Source organism: Polyodon spathula, chromosome 1, assembly GCF_017654505.1.
Source record: "Polyodon spathula isolate WHYD16114869_AA chromosome 1, ASM1765450v1, whole genome shotgun sequence".
Lineage (NCBI taxonomy): Eukaryota > Metazoa > Chordata > Actinopteri > Acipenseriformes > Polyodontidae > Polyodon > Polyodon spathula.
In genome coordinates this window covers 28,503,720-28,520,928 of record NC_054534.1, presented here as the reverse complement: position 1 = coordinate 28,520,928, position 17,209 = coordinate 28,503,720, and the positions used below count along the sequence as shown (strand labels likewise).

The window sequence follows — 17,209 nt, the reverse complement described above, 5'->3', positions numbered from 1 at the left end:
ATATATCAACAGCTGGGGGGAAAACGCAGACTTGTTAGCAGATTGTTGAGTTTATATATGGACAGATGCGCACAAGTCTAATGATCTTAAATTACGGCACACATTTAATACTGTTAATCAGTTTTTTCAACACAATTATTAGCAAAGACATGATATTGTATAATTCAACAGTTGCATGCCTATTTTCTGTATATCCTCCATCTTTCCTTTATGGCTTACAGCTACATACACACACAGAGGCTTTTTACTTTTGTAGAAGTGATTGCATTACCAAAAACAAACTTTAGAAAATGAACATATATGTACTCGGTGAAGAACCTGCTCCTACTTCTTCTACACCACAATATAAAACAGCTGAGCCAGCACCTCTTCTACACCACAATATAAAGCAGCTGGGCCAGCAACTCTGCTACACAATATAAAACAGCTGGGCAAGCACCTCTTCTACACCACAATATAAAGCAGCTGTCCCATCATCCTCATCATTGCAGTGGCATGTGAAAACTTGGAAAGATGGTCTCTAGAGAAGATTCTCAACTACAATAATATACAATAGCATTGTAACGTAGCATTTTTCAGCAAGGTCTGATGAGCAGTGTTATCACTGGACACAAACTTTATTGGAGGGGCTCTGATGGCTTAAGGCCAAGGCCAGTGTGCACGAGAGATGCAACTGATAAGAATCTTTAGAGCCAGATGACTAGTCGACTTTGGTCTGGCATGGAGTGGAAATGGAGAATATGTTATGGATTTATTTTCCAGGTAGTCTTCATTCCCTTTGTTGTAATCTATCCTTCATAAAAAATAATGAAAATTAATTCTGATACTGTACCAACAGCACATTCCACAGTTACAATAAGTTTAACACTGTCTTTACTAGGTGGCTTTCAATGCAAGGGCTATGCTTAATTTTCTAAATTTTAATAATAACATGTGCTTTGTATAGTGTGTGTGTGTTTGAAAACACATTGTTAGTTATTAATTTATAAAACTTCTGTTTGTATAACTCGTTTGGGTGGGGTCCTGTGTCCTGAACAATTGGTTTATTCCCAGGGGAAAGGAATTGATTCTGTGTAAACTCCCAGCAAGAAGCTGACATGACCATATATGGGCAAAGGCATTGTGTAGAGAGAAAGGAATGTGAAACACAGCACACTTGAAAGTTTTGAAAGAGTTGCAATTTTATATAGCTAGTCTACAATTTAGACTATGCTTAATATTAACAGTTGATAATAAAAAAAGACATTGCACATTGAGTGATGGTCTATTATTATTTAATGTTAATTATCTCATAATAATGTTACAACTGTAATCTGATATGTGGTGGTAGAACATCACTTGATGCCTGCTAAAATGACTTTTGGTCTGTATGTGTTACATATAAATAATAGTAAAAATTCATATATCAATAATAGTAAAAATCTATATATCAATAATAGTAACAATCTATATATTTAAAAATGGAATTATTATTACAGTTAATAAGTTAATACCAAATATAATAAATACATCGAACAGTATAGATGGCACATTCCCTTTGCTGGCATTAAATATATTCATAACTTTAAACACTTAATCCTAAACTATACAGTAGTATTTGAAAGAAACTTACCAGTAAGTTATACAATTAGACAAACTTTTCTGGATGGAACCTGTTCCACCACCTGCTGAAGCTCTAGTACCTGCCTCCTGTCCCTGCAGCATTTCAACAGAACTGACTGCTTCCAGCACAATGCCTACTGACATGACAGCCCAGTTTCTGGACCTGATATTGGAGCGGTGATCAGTAGATCCTTGGCATGTGCTGGCTTCATTTAAAAATTGTGGTCTGTGGGTGCAAATCCACACTAAAGGACTCCTAGTAAAAACATATGGCACACTCCCTTGTCACTATCCTGGAATGTACACAAATTTCTTGACAAGTTCACAGTACAGTCCCTTTCTATGTTATTGGTAGTTGACAGATGATTGACAAAGAAAAGAAGAAGAAGAGACCTTTGACATCTCGAAAGCTTGCGATTAATTATTGTTATGTTACTGGTAAATGAGACTGAATGGTCCCTTTATCTACAAAAAAAAAATCCCTTTTTTGTGAAAAGTTTTTTTTATTATCGATCTTCATTTATTTCTCCTGCAATGGGATTTGATTGTAGCAGAGGCTTCTTCAAATGCTTTTGAAACAAAACGAAATAGAATAATGTCAATGACCTTGAAAACTGAAGCTCATGCTAAGGTAGAAATATACAGTAGTTCTGTAAAATAAAATTCCAGCTCGGATAAGTGTTATATATAAAAGGATAATAAATTTAAACATGTACATGCTAACAAGTTCCATCTAAAATTATTAAGCCACCCGTCTCTTGTCTCACTAAACAGCAGCAGTTTACTTCCAGTAATTCACACCAAGCTCAATTTATAACAATCAGGAAATCTCAGTAGCACTTACCTGGTGACCGATTTTGCTTGTCACACCAAATGATAATTTTCTTTCCCTTATGCAAGGAAGAACAGTAGTTGGATCTTTTTTTTCCTTATCAGCCTGTAAAAATACACAGATTTACTAGAGCCACCACCTCCCTACGACCAATGATTGACCCAACCTAGTTTTCCCTGGTACCAGACATTAGCGTTGATTTCTTTTTTACATCAAATTGTAAGGCATGGGTCGAATAACCACCTCTCCAGAGCTTGGCCCACCAAACTGGAATGGCCCAAGAAACTAGTACTTGTATGTAGCTTTAATCCAACGTTTAAAAATCTGAAGGTGTTAAAGGAATGATTCTCAGGATACATGCAAAGTTACCATTTTTGTTGTTTCATCTGTAAGTGAATCCAGTGCTTCGTAGATGTCATTTCTATCGATTGACTTTGCTGCTTGTTTTAAGAGCACCAGCGATGACTTTTCTTCCCATTGTGTCCACATCCTCAGCCCCTCCAGCGCCTGGTCATACACATGCTTATTTTCATCTCGTATAGTCCGCCAGTCCTTTGTATAGCCAAGTTCTCCAAGCAGCTTTGTCCAGTCTTTGCCAATCATACCTGCTACAACATGCAACGCATTTCTCTTTGTACCTGTAGAGAAATATTTGTCGCACTTTATTTAACCAAATAAGTATTTAGGCATAAAAAAAAAACAGTTGAACTTGTACACAACTCTACATGCAAAACCATAGCAAAAGCTACAAAAAATAAATAAATAAATAATGATACATGGGTTGGAATTTTTCTACATCAGTTTGTAAATGGCCCTTTTCCTTTAAACGCTGCTTACCTGTCTCTCTGTTCATAAATTTCCAGTGTTTATCAACCTGTGTTAAATCTGCAACATGCTTCTTTAGTTTCTTTCTCTTCCTTATATACATGCTCCAACCAGTCACACAGAGTGTTAACAGTAAAGCCAGCACCACTGCTATGATGGACATTGTTTGTGTGTTCACACACACACTGCTGTGTGCACACTCTTGAAGGCATCCTGATGCATTACTGTTTCTATCAGTAGAATCTGTAGAATGTTCCTGCCCTAAAAATATATACAAAAAAACAAAGGAAATGTGAATACAAAAGCGCTATTCCTGAACGACCAGGCACTGCTGACAGAGCTGTTAACACAATTAGCGGCAATGGTTCTAACAGAGCCCAAAGTGAGTACCTCTGGCTTAGCCAGTGGAAAAGGTAAATTTAACTACATTATCCTACGACTCAATATTGTAATAACTGTATATGCTAAAATCTTGAATCCATTTCAGGGGGCTTGCTATTTCAATGAATCCCATAGTAATGTAAGTGGCAACAGCTCAGATGGATGCTCATGTTTCACACCTATCTTTCCAATGCATTACAAATATGAAATTGTAAAATAAACAAACAAACAAACAAATAAATACACCAACACATAATTACCAGGCTGAAGTAATGATTTAACCGGTTTTGGTCCACAAACGTTGTCAGCTGTCCCATTTCCAAATTCCCTAATTGACAAATGATTTCCAATGCAGTTTGTGTGCCGTTTACAAGTTGCGGTGCTTGAAATTACATCTGAGAAATAACCACGTATGCAGCGCCTGCAGAGTACATTGGACATGTTTGTGCCTGCTTTGTAAACTCCTTGTCCAAGTGGACACTGTCTGTGTGGCACACACTCTTCGTCCAACTGATAGGCATTATCTTTACACATGCACTCCCGGTTCACAGTCGGAATGCATGGGGCAGTTTCTTTTTCATGAAGCCCGCAGGGTTTCCTGCAGGTTAAGCACTTCCGCAAGTCTGTTGGAAAATCCATATATGTACCATCTTCACAACTGGTGCAGTCAGTATCACTGTCCAGCCCGCAGTCTTTCGCAACTCTGTGACCAGGTGGACATTTTTTGCAGTTGATTTCTTTACCTTCTACGTTAATTGAATATGTTTCGGATTGAGCAAAACTTCTCTGAGGCTTATTGCTTACTACCAGGAAAAGCATAACGAGAAAGATCCACCTCTAAAGAGAAAACAAAAAACAAACAAACACACAAAAAACAACAAAAAACGTAATTAATATTACACGACTGCAAAATCCCCATTACAAAAACAACATTGCCCAAACCACGTCTGGATTTTAACAATTTTTATAAATGAAAGCCAGTAGTTTTAATTCCCATCTGCACCAGCACCAGATTTTATCAGAACATTTAATAGTTCATCTTTCATTTCCCTTTCAAATCAGACATTTGAATTGAGCTACAGGGATTTAAGCACAGATGAAAGGTGTTAGTAAAAATATAGAACGAGAGGAGGATCAATATTTGGCAGCACTGTACAGTAGTATTCAAAAAATAAACTGCCGTATAGTACTGTATAATGATGTAAAATGGAGTAACATTTCAAAGGAGACCGCATGCAACATTTTGTATCCTCAGTGAATCAATCACCACTGCCTGAATCATTTCGGCACATCTGGTAATGTTTATCAGCAAATCACCTGGCCACATTCAGCTTGCAACACCGATGGACTTTGTAAAATCTCAACGTGCTGACCTCTGCACACCGAATCATGTGTACCGCCATGCTAAGCGTCTCGACCAAGACCAAGATAAGATGTCTGATCGACCAAGTGAGTGAGATGTGTGACACTCCTTTAAAATACGTTATAACTCCCTTTCTTCATATGAGTGAGATTGCAAAGTTCATAGAGCGAGTCTCAATCCAAAAGAGCATATCTGACATGGCAAGTCATTGTTAAATAATGCGGGTATATTTAAAATAATCGTCTGAGATTCAGAGTCAGAATGAGTTGTCATTCAGAAACACCGCACCAGTTACAACACGGTTCTGAAAAACTTAAAAGTTGTGTTTTTTTTTTTTTTACATTCCATGTATTAATCGAATTTCCAATCATGTTAAATATCCGCACTTTAAGATATTAAACAAAACAAACAATACAGACTATATTTTTCTAATTTGGCTTCCTCACACAAATGGTTTCTCAAAAGTTAAAACTAGTCGCCTAAGTTTTACTTTCGGTGACTCACATCAAGAACTGACGAAACTTGCAAGTTTTTGCGAAACCTTATAATCTGCACCGATTTGCTAAAATTACTATAATAGTTGTTGTCGGGAATCATTTTTACTTACATAATTACAGGCCGATGCCATCTTATTCTAATGAAAATCACGCCTAACGATTTTCTTGAGGGTGTTTCCAAGCAAGGATTGCGCGCAGGCTCACCGGGCAAGTGTCCAGCAATTGTGTATGTGAGTCAGTCGTAATGACTTGAGTTGTTGTTCAAATTTCTGCCAGGTATGCGAATGGAATTGGATTCTATGTTAACACTCTCGACACGCAGCTGAGATAAGAGCTGTAAGAGGGTAAAAGCGTTTTAAGTTTAAAAACGTTAAGTAATATGGTTCTAGGAGTTATAAAATTAGTAACAATTGTGGTATACAGTACAAATGTTAACACTCAAAAATCTGAATTTGTATTTTTTAAAAAATCTTTTTCTGCCTAATTAACGAGTGTCTTATACGGTGTGTATGAAAATAATACACATTAGATTTGTATACTTCCCACAGCCCAGTACCCACCAGGCCACAACTCAAAACTCATATTAAAAGTTTGAATGACCGCATAGTACCACTGAACATAATTTTAGGAGTCTCTTATCTAAACAGGCTTCATCAAATCAGCCAATCCTTTAACTTGTCCAGGCCCTGGTGTATTGTGGCATCTGTGAAACTCGTGTTCTAACTCCTGTTTTGACACATACTGTGTGAGCTGCACTGCCAAGTTTGAAGACCACTGTAATTCTAAAAGCAAGCTCAATTCTCCTGATGAAATATTTAACTTCTAATTCACCGCCTACATATGTGTAAGCATTATCCATTTATATAGCCTCAGTAACAAATCATCCTGAGCATGTATATCCCACTGTTGCATTGTATATAAGTACAAGACAAAATTCGTCCACCAGAGGTCTCACTTGTTGTACAAAGAAAATTATCTTAAGAATGCTGACTGGAAGCTTTGACAAGATTTCTTTTAATAGGAGATACAACTATATGTACTCTCTCTCTCTCTCTCTCTCTCTCTCTCTCTCTCTCTCTCTCTCTCTCTCTCTCTCTCTCTCTCAAATTCAGAGTGCTTTATTGGCAGGACCAATACCTTGTCAAGAAATGATGACAAGTTTTCATCTTTTTCATAAAACAATTAACATTTAAAACACTTTTACAAGTAAAAATTATAACAAAAAGCAAGTAAAACAAAAATAACAGTATATGTAAACAAACCAACACCACAACAACAACAATAATAATAATAATAATAATAATAATAATAATAATAATAATAATAATAATAATAATAATAATAATAATAGTAGTAGTAGTAGTATTTTACACTATTTTCTCCTCCCTTCCTGTGTGAGAAGCCTCAGTGTTCACTCTCTGTCCCTCAGGCTGTGACAGGCGCTTGTGTACCAGTCCTTTTTGGGCAGCCATGTCTGCCTGTGTCGGCCCTTTTCGATTGCCAGGCTGTGCTCACTGAACCTGAGCTTTGTTAAGGTCTGTCTCTGTTTACTGTCTTTCATCTTGGTCAGGTATTCAGCCAGGGTGTAGTGTCTTTTTAGGGTCCAGTAGGATTCTAATTTGCTTTGTGTTTTTGTGTGTCCCAATGGGTGAGGTTTTCTTATTTGTTATGTGCTCTAATTTGGTTGAGTCTGATTGTGTGTGTTGGAGTAGTGCTGTCCTGAAGCTGGTTGGTATTAGTGTGGCTCGGTGCGGTGAGCTTCAGGACCAGCTGGCTGAGGGGACTCTGCTCTTGGCATTGCACGGCTTTATGGTGGTAAGAGATTGGGTTGCTGTGTTTTAGATGACGCTAAAATTTTAATTGCTTTTTTTGTATATTAATCAATAGTGGGTATTGGCCTAATTCAGCCTTGCATGCATGGTTTGGAGTTTTTCTTTGTATTTGTAGGATACTTTTGCAGAACTTTGAATGCAGGGCTTCTATTGGGTGTTTGTCCCATTTTGTGTAATCCTGCTCTGTGAGGAGACACCACGCTTCACTGTCAAATTTTAATTGGGGGCTTAATATGACGTTTTTTTTTCTTAATGGCATGATGTGCTCTGCATGCTTTTTCTTTCAGTGCATTCACTGCTCTGTTTTGTAACCTCAGGCTAGCAGAATAACCACATATTATATATATATATATATATATATATATATATATATATATATATATATATATATATATATATATATACATATCCTACTTTATTTTTTTCTTATTAAAAAAGTAGAATAATTGTGTACATATTTCAGACAGGGCTAGGGGAATGAACAAGTTTTGTGTTTGTGTTCACTAGCTTCAAAATATGTCTGTTTGTTGTTTTAAAATAGTAATACATGTATTCTTAACTCTTTTCTAATGCAAACAAAACCAGGGTTCTGTTGCTTTATTAGTTGACTTACTCATTGATGTGTATTGCCCCACATGCGGTGAGCAGCATAGTGAAGATTTGTTATGTATTTATCGTGACTGTAATATAACTTAATGGGTTTTGTGTTCCAAGCATCTCTTCCTCTATAAATTCTTCTTATTTTTATTGCAGTTGTCCCTTAAGGCAGTTCATAAGCACTTTCTCTTCTCCAAAGAATGATCTGTTAAAGGATAAAACCTTTCTATATAATGGCAGAGGTCCTGGGGCTTATTTCAATCCATTTTTTAATTCATTTAGCTGTGGTGGCAGGCTACAAACTTGTGGAACAAACAGAAAACTCAATTCAATTGTACTGCTGCTGTGATTGAAACTCATTGTTGTGGATCTGTGCCACTTTTCACTTTATTGTTTCCCTCTGACCTTTGATTTTTTGGCCTGTCATCAAATGAATAAAATTCCTTTGAAAAACAGGATGTATCAATTATTTATACAATACAACACATGGTGATCACCAATCGGTTGCCCTGTGATGTCATAATTAAACATTCCATGATTTTCAGAGGGGCCGGAATGCCCAAAGTTTGGTTTGGAAATACATTTCTCGGGAAAGGAAGTTAGAAAAAAAAAAAAAGTTAAGGCATGCTTTGTTGTATTTTCCAGACCAAACAAGGTATTATAATTTAAAACAACCTCCTCCACTAGAATTTCTAACTCCTCTGCATGCATTTTTAGTTTGCGTTGCCTCTGCCTGTCCCCTGTGGAGGGCTACGTCTGTTGATAGCTCATTTTCGGTCAATGTAAGCCACTGACCAAAAGATACATCCATAATGTTTAGTGCTCTTTCGTAAATGAGGCCCTTTGTGTTAAAATGAAATACCTAAAATGACCACATGGTGGAGCAGTAAGTGATTCTCAATCCTGGTCCTGGGGGACCACTGCCCTGCTGGTTTTTGTTCCAACTGAGCTCTCAATTACTTAATTGAATTGCGGCTTATAAGAAATTGGAGATTACAAGCTCCTTATACAATTTTATACTTAACTCCAACTGTTTAAAATAATTTAATTATTGGTTCGATTAGGCTTCAATTAAGTAAATTAGAGGTCAGTTGGAACAAAAACCAGCAGGACAGTAGTCCTCACTGGCTTAGAGCATTGAACTTAGTGGTTCTGCAGTAAAAAAAAAATATATATATATATATACACACACACACACACACACACACAGTACTGTGCAAAAGTTTTAGGCAGGTGTGAAAAAATGCTGTAAAGTAAGAATGCTTTGAAAAAATAGACATGTTAATAGCTTATATTTTAATAAATCAATTAACTATATGCAAAGTGAGTGAACAGAAGAAAAATCTAAATCAAATCCATATTTGGTGTGACCACCCTTTGCCTTCAAAACAGCATCAATTCTTCTTGGTACACTTGTACAAAGTCAAGGATTTTGTAGGCATGTATTCAGGTGCATGATTAAACAATTATACCAAACAGGTGCTAATGATCATCAGTTCAATATGTAGGTTGAAACACAGTCATTAACTGAAACAGAAACAGCTGTGTAGGAGGAATAAAACTGGGTGAGGAACAGCCAAACTCAGCTAACAAGGTGAGGTTGCTGAAGACAGTTTACTGTCAAAAGTCATACACCATGGCAAGACTGAGCACAGCAACAAGACACAAGGTAGTTATACTAAATCAGCAAGGTCTCTCCCAGGCAGAAATTTCAAGGAAGACAGGAATTTCCAGATTTGCTGTCCAAGCTGTTTTGAAGAAGCACAAAGAAACGGGCAACGTTGAGGACCGTAGACGCAGTGGTCGGCCAAGGAAACTTACTGCAGCAGATGAAAGACACATCATGCTTACTTCCCTTCGCAATCGGAAGATGTCCAGCAATGCCATCAGCTCAGAATTGGCAGAAAACAGTGGGACCCTGGTACACCCATCTACTGTCCGGAGAAGTCTGGTCAGAAGTGGCCTTCATGGAAGACTTGCGGCCAAAAAGCCAAGCGACTCAACTATGCACGAAAACACAGGAACTGGGGTGCAGAAAAATGGCAGCAGGTGCTCTGGACTGATGAGTCAAAATTTGAAATATTTGGTTGTAGCAGAAGGCAGTTTGTTTGCCGAAGGGCTGGAGAGCTGTACACAAATGAGTGTCTGCAGGCAACAGTGAAGTATGATGGGGGTTCCTTGCAAGTTTGGGGCTGCATTTCTGCAAGTGGAGCTGGGGATTTGGTCAGAATTAATGGTCTCCTCAATGCTAAGAAGTACAGGCAGATACTTATCCATCATGCAGTACCATCAGGGAGGCATCTGATTGGTCCCAAATTTATTGTGTAGCATGACAACGACCCCAAACATACAGCGAAAGTCATTAAGAACTATCTTCAGCGTAAAGAAGAACAAGGAGTCCTGGAAGTGATGGTATGGCCCCCACAGAGCCCTGATCTCAACATCATCAAGTCTGTCTGGGATTACATGAAGAGAGAGAAGCAACTGAGGCTGCCTAAATCCACAGAAGAACTGTGGTTAGTTCTCCAAGATGTTTGGGCCAACCTACCTGCCGAGTTCCTTCAAAAACCATGTGCAAGTGTACCTAGAAGAATTGATGCTATTTTGAAGGCAAAGGGTGGTCACACCAAATATTGATTTGATGTAGATTTTTCTTCTGTTCACTCACTTTGCATTTTGTTAATTGATAAATATAATCTATTAACATGTCTATTTTTGAAAGCATTCTTACTTTACAGCATTTTTTCACACCTGCCTAAAACTTTTGCACTGTACTGTGTGTGTGTGTGTGTGTATATATATATATATATATATATATATATATATATATATATATATATATATATATATATATATATATATATATATAGAATATAGCAGGGAGGGGGTTAAAATCCTCCCTGCAGAAAACATGTGAGAATGCACATTTGGGTGAATGGGCTAATTGTTTTATTGTTTAGTAATCCCCTGCACCTGGTGTTAACTGTAAATTAGAGCCAGGTACAGGGTATTTAAAGAATGCAGCCAGTCTATTCAGGGCGGCTGAGAGGTAGGAACAGAAAGTGTGTTCTGGTTCCGAGCGGTCAGAGTGAGGTACTATGTTAAACTGTGTGGTTTTCTGGTTTTTGGGGTACTGGTAAACAGCATCGCTGTCCGGGGTGTTAATAAGAGGAATCCTGAGTGTATAGTTAGTGCTCCAAGAAGGAGCTAGGTGTTTGTTTGTTTTGTTTATTTTTGTTTGTGTGTGTTCATTAAAAGTGTGCGTCGGCGCTATGAAAATCCATTTCTGTGTCCTGGGTCTGTTCTTAAAGGGGCAACGAACCGTGAGAGTTGCGAGGATCCTAGACAAAGTGATATATATATATATATATATATATATATATATATATATATATATATATATATATATATATATAATTTCACAACAATAAAGATGTGAGAGGAGGTAAGAGCAGTGCATCTAAAAATGTTTCTAAACAAAGTAAGAAAACAAAATGGCATAAGTTTCACTATTTCTGAATCAATAAGTAGATGGATCAAGGTCTTTATACCAAAATGCAATGTGCACTTTTTTTTTGTTAATAATAGTTCCCTTTCAATTGAATAACAACCATTACTGAATGAGAAAGAGCCCTCTCTGACCATCAATCACTGAGCATATATAAAAAAACTGCCCTATCAGGGCCCTGCTGTGAGGGGGAAGTCCCTCCCACCTCCTGTTGAAGAGGAATGTCCTCACAGTAACATATCGCCATTTTCTCTCTCACTCCACTGAGACAGGTCACTGATTGCTTTTGCTTTCTCATACCGAATTTGGCTGGTTTATTGGTTTGTTTTTTAACTACAAATTCATTTACTTCCACAGTAAAATCATGCTCTCGAGCGTTATTGCCTTGTGTAGTTGATATACCATGTGGGGAGCTATTGTGGTGCTGTAAGGAGACTCCGCAGGCTTGCGGCATCGTCCTCTATGCCGATTTAATTGGTCACAGCGACCAGAAAAGCGAAAAAAAAAGGAAAAAAAACCAGCTCGGGCCTAGTGCCCCTCTCAAGCCTCGGGCTTTCCTAACACGGCTGTGCTTGCCCTGGGCGACCACGGCGACTGAATCGGCTGCATACCCCGGCATCGACCACGGTTTTCCCGCCTACAGCCTGGCACCGACCGTGCCTACCATTGACACCGACCATGGAATAGGTCCACTCGGCACCGACTGTTCAGCACAAACAGCGTTCTCCTCGACGCAGATCCCGGCACCAATTAACTCGGCACTGGTTGACCATCTTCGGAGCCATCTACAGCCCGGCACCGACAGCGCTACACATCGGCACCGACCTTGGTGCCGACTGACTTGGCACCGGCCACTCGGCACCGACAGCGCTCTCCTTGGCACCGATCCTGGGACCGACTGATTTGGCACTGGTGAATCGCTTTAAAGCGTTTACACCCGGCACCGACCGCACTACTATAGGCACCAAGCGCAGCAGCTTCGCCTGCGAAGCCATGTTGGTTTAGCCATGTTGGTTTAGTCGACTGGGTCCTCCACTGGGATCCACCAGTGTGACCAATGCGCAGCGAAGCTGCCCAGGCAGGACGAGCACCGGTCCTGCAACAGATGTCTAGAGCCAGAACATGAGGCCAAAGCACTGGCAGATGAGCTGGACTGCTCTCCCTGTAGGAAGTTCTCGAGGAGAACTAAGCTATGGAGTGCAGCCCTATCCCAAGCGGAGTCTCTCAATTTCAAGTGCTCAATTTCACCGGGGCAGACATTTGGAGCAACTATTGATGTAAGCCTTGAGAGGTCCCACAAGGCCACAGAGGTAGCCTCCAAGTTTTCGCCCCTTCTGGCATACCATCAGCACCCAAAGTGGCATTCACAGCCTGCAGGGGTAAAAGGGTCTGAACACCGCCCTCCATCCCAGAGTAGACAAGCAAGCAGAGACAGAGCCAGCAGCAAGGGACCACCGCAGGCCAGGGCTAACCAGTTCTCTGGCTGGAGACCAAGGCCGGGGCCTAAGAAAGAACCGCCCCCCCCCCCCCAAGCCCAAGGGAGACAGCCCCTGAGGGGCCCCGGCTGCCACCAACCCCCCACAACCAGACTGACCAACGGCAATGACCCATGGCAAGGCTGCACCCAGGACTCCTGGATGCTATCGACAATGAGACACGGATACGCTGTACAATTTCGATAGGTCCGCCATCCTTCAAGGGTGTGCTCCTCACCACCGTCGAACCAGCGAAAGCGATACTCCTTCAACAGGAGATCTCCAATCTTCAACAGAAGAACGCTGTATGCCAGGTAAGTCCAAGCGATGCCCTGAGTGGCTTTTATTCCAGGTACTTCCTGGTGCCCGAAAGGGACGACTGTTTCAGACTAATTATGGACCTCAGGGTCCTCAACTTCTTCCTCAAACAGAGGAAGTTCAACATGTTGACAGCACAGCGTGTCCTCCAGTCCGTCCAACCAGGTGACTGGTTCACATCAATTGACCTGCAAGACACCTATTTTCACGCCTCGATCCGTCCCGTGCACAAAAAATATCTGCTCTTCATCTTTCAAGGCAATGCGTACGAATTCTGCATGCTGGCATTTGGCCTCTCGCTGGGCCCCCACACATTTTCAAAGTGCATGGATGCAGCACTGGCTCCACTCAGGCTGCGGGGTATTCGGATCCTAAACTATCTGGATGATTGGTTAGTTTGCGTGCATTTCAAAGCACACTCAGAGGCGCACATGAAACAGGTCACAGATCACGTTAGAGCTCTCGATACATCAACAGAAGAGCAACTTTGTACCGTCTCAGCCCAATGTTCCTGGGGATCAAACTGAACTCTGTGAGCATGCTTGCCTCACTGTCGGAAGACAGGAGTCTGTCGTTAGAAGCCAGAGAGAGGACACTCTCCTACAGGTCAAAGTATATCAAAGATTGTTGGGGCTGATGGCAGCCGCCTCGAGAATCCTTCCACTAGGGCTGCTGAGAATGCGCCCGCTTCAAGCCTGGGTAAATACACTCAAGGTGCACCCAGTCCAAGATCGGTACAGGCTGGTGTGAATGTCCAGACAATGCCAGAAAACACTGGAGTGGTCGCTCCATCCCTCAATCTGCACCTCGGATCTCCCCTCGGATCCCCCCACAGAAGGGGAGTGGTCACTACAAACGCCTCCAGGCTGGGCTGGGGAGCGGTCTGGAATGGGAGAGGAATAAGAGGCCACTGGAAGGGAGATTGGCAGCAAGTGGACATAAATGCCCAAGAGCTGCAAGCAGTGAGCCTGGCGTTATCCTATTTTCACCAGCAATTATCGCACAAACATGTACAGGTCTGAACTGACAATACCGCAGTAGTAGCCTACAAAAATCACGGCCTGCGCTCACCGGGCCTTCACCAAGCAGCGCACAGACTCCTGTCCTGGATGCACGGAAACTTGCGTTCCATCAGGGCAGTTCACCTCCCCGGTGTGGTCAACAAGGCAGCAGACCTCCTGTCCAGAAGAGCTCCAGACAGCTCGGAGTGGAGGCCTCATCCTCAAGTGGTGAAACAGATTTGGGAGAGGTTTCGACCTGCACGAGTCGTCCTCTTTGCCACAGCCGCCCACTCATTGCCCCCTATGGTTCTCCATGGAGAGAGACGGGGGCCCCCTAGGAGTAGACGCGCTAGGTCACCCCTCGCCATAGGGGCTATTGTATGCATTCCCTCCGCTACCATTATTACCCCTGACACTAGGGAGGATCAGGGTGGAGAGAGCACAGGTTCTGCTCGTTGCAGCCAGATGGCCGAGACGCCCCTTGTTTGCTCTCCTCTCTGTCATGTTGTCGGATCAGCTGTGGCAGCTCCCGCCGCACAAGGACCTCCTGATCCAAGCGGAGGGGCTATTATGGCACCCAAATCCGGCCCAGCTCCAACTGTGGGTCTGGTTGTTGAACGGAGCTGTCTATTCAGACAGGGTTTGCCAGATACATTGGTAGTAGTAGAAACACTACAGTCTACTAGGGCACCGAGCACTACAGCCCAGTACTCATATAAATGGAAAGTTTTCCACGACTGGTGCCTTGCTGAAGGTCACGATCCTGTGACCTGTCCTATTGAGACAATATTAACCTTCTTACAACACTTGTTTGACGCACGAAAATCAGCATCCACTTTGAAGGTATTCCTGGCAGCAATATCAGTGTGCCATAACAAAATTGACTCGGTGTTCCCTGGGGCACATTTCCTGGCAGTGGAATTTCTTAAAGGGGCTCGGAGGCTTCGTCCTCCTATGAAAAGTATGGTCCCCAAGTGGGATCTGGAACTGGTACTGTGGGCCCTTACGGGTTCCCCAATCGAGCTCATGGCGTCAGCAGGACTGCGCCCTGTTTCATTGAAGGTGGCATTTTTAATAGCCGTTACGTCTGCCAGACGAGTAAATGAGTTTCATGCACTGTTCATCGATGACACATGCATGGCTTTTACAAGAAATGACTCGCTGGTAATATTAAGAACAAATCCATCCTTTTTGCCAAAGGTGGTATCCTCATTCCATATTAACCAACCAGTGGTTTTGGAAAATTTCAGACCTCCCCTGCACGAGTCAGAGGAGGACCGTAGACAGCACACGCTATGCCTGGATTGGGCTCTGCATTGTTACCTGGATAGGACAGCGTCTTAGAGACAGTCCAACCAGCTGTTTGTCTGCTATGGGTCCCACTCTAGAGGTCAGGCCCTATCAAAGCAACCTCTAGCGCACTGGGTGACAGATGCGATACGCTTGGCGTATGAACAGACGGACTCCCCGTTACCGGGGGACATTACGGCCCATTCTACCAGGGGCCGGACAACTTCGTGGGCTTTCCTTCATGGCGCCTCCTTAGATGAGTTATGCAATGCTGCTACATGGCCAGGTAGTCAGACATTTGTGCGTTTTTACCGTCTTGACGATGCAAACCGAGTGAGACCCTTCTTGGGCTCTAGGGTGTTGCAGGCAGCATGCCCTTAGGCGTCATGTGGGCTCTGTGGCTATCGCCATGAGGCTCTACTATCGGTAATCTGGAGCCACGACGTTAATTGCTCGTCACTGATCCTAGCTGCATTTTATTCTTGCAGTCACCTAGTCTATCATTCTGCTTTTGTTATTATTATCAGAGTTGTCCTGACAGATTTTTCAGTATGAAATGCCCAGTATGGAGTGTACACTGATAGCAAGTTTAAAATCTCCTTGATTTGTAGAAAAGAAAAAAAAAATCTTAAACACAATCTTTAATTCATAGTTTTCTCTTTATTAGAATGCAGAGACAGCTTAACAAGGACTAATTAACATTTAAAGGGAGGTAGAGATGTGGAAGCCCCAGTTATACGGTACAATACGATGTCTTAAGCCTTTCCACAAGAAATACAGAAGGTGGGATCCTGCTACGGTTTAAGTAAATAAGAGATTAAAGGCTTTATTACTGTGTGAAATGAGGTTGTGGATGGCTACAAGCCAAACGCGACACATGCTTTTTATTAAATGGCAAGGATTTCAGCTTTAAACTCATTGTGTAAAATCTTAAGGTTGGTTAAAAAAAAAAAAAGTCAATTTGACCAAGTGGTTCCATAGGATGGACACCTGGATACCAGATTATAGTTAATAAAACAAATACAATGATGCAATTAATGTTATTTGTCCCATTCTGGATTGACAACATATTACGGCAAACATTTTTTTATTTATTTGCTTATTGACCCACTAAGAAAGGGGAGTTTACAGCAGTATTTTTCATTTCAAACCTTTCAGTTACTTTATACTTTTCTAGTAGGGTATACATGGATCATTAATCTCTGTAGCTGTACAGTTCCCAGAAGCTTGATGTATTATGTATTTTTTAACATTATGACATTTTTCTGAGAGATAAAATTACGTTTATAAGTTCCATCTCGTGAGATATGTTAATCAGAACATTCTACCCATCTTCATTGAACGGATTGAAAAAAAAAAAAAAAGGGTAAAGCAGGGTCACGGTCTCCGAGATTAGGCAGATTATTATTTCAATTGAGCCCACAAGAATCAGACTCAGAACAAATGAAGAGCACAGATATTAGATAACCTTTTTTTTCCATGTGTCATTATGGCCATGTGCAGATAGTATCTGTGTCATATGAATGGTTTTGAGTCAGTTGGTGCACATCCAAATTGCTAACCCTCAATTGAAATTACCACTAATCTATTGTGTGAGTCAGATAAGCATGCCCTTGCTATTGATGGTTACCCCTTTCCATTTAATGAATAGCTCAGAGAGCTAAGCACAAAGCTAACTACAGTTCTTC

General features: G+C 41.2%; 1 protein-coding gene across 1 annotated transcript; it reads right to left on the bottom strand.

The window, feature by feature from the left end:
- Positions 1 to 1,257: 1,257 nt before the first annotated feature.
- On the bottom strand, positions 1,258 to 5,715 carry LOC121316822. The gene is made up of 6 exons (XM_041252050.1): positions 5,611 to 5,715; positions 3,901 to 4,477; positions 3,272 to 3,520; positions 2,804 to 3,072; positions 2,447 to 2,539; positions 1,258 to 2,171 (listed from the first exon to the last, which is right to left on the bottom strand). The coding sequence occupies exons 1-6, from the start codon at positions 5,629 to 5,631 to the stop codon at positions 2,109 to 2,111; spliced, it is 1,272 nt and encodes a 423-aa protein (XP_041107984.1). The 5' UTR covers positions 5,632 to 5,715; the 3' UTR covers positions 1,258 to 2,108.
- Positions 5,716 to 17,209: the final 11,494 nt, after the last annotated feature.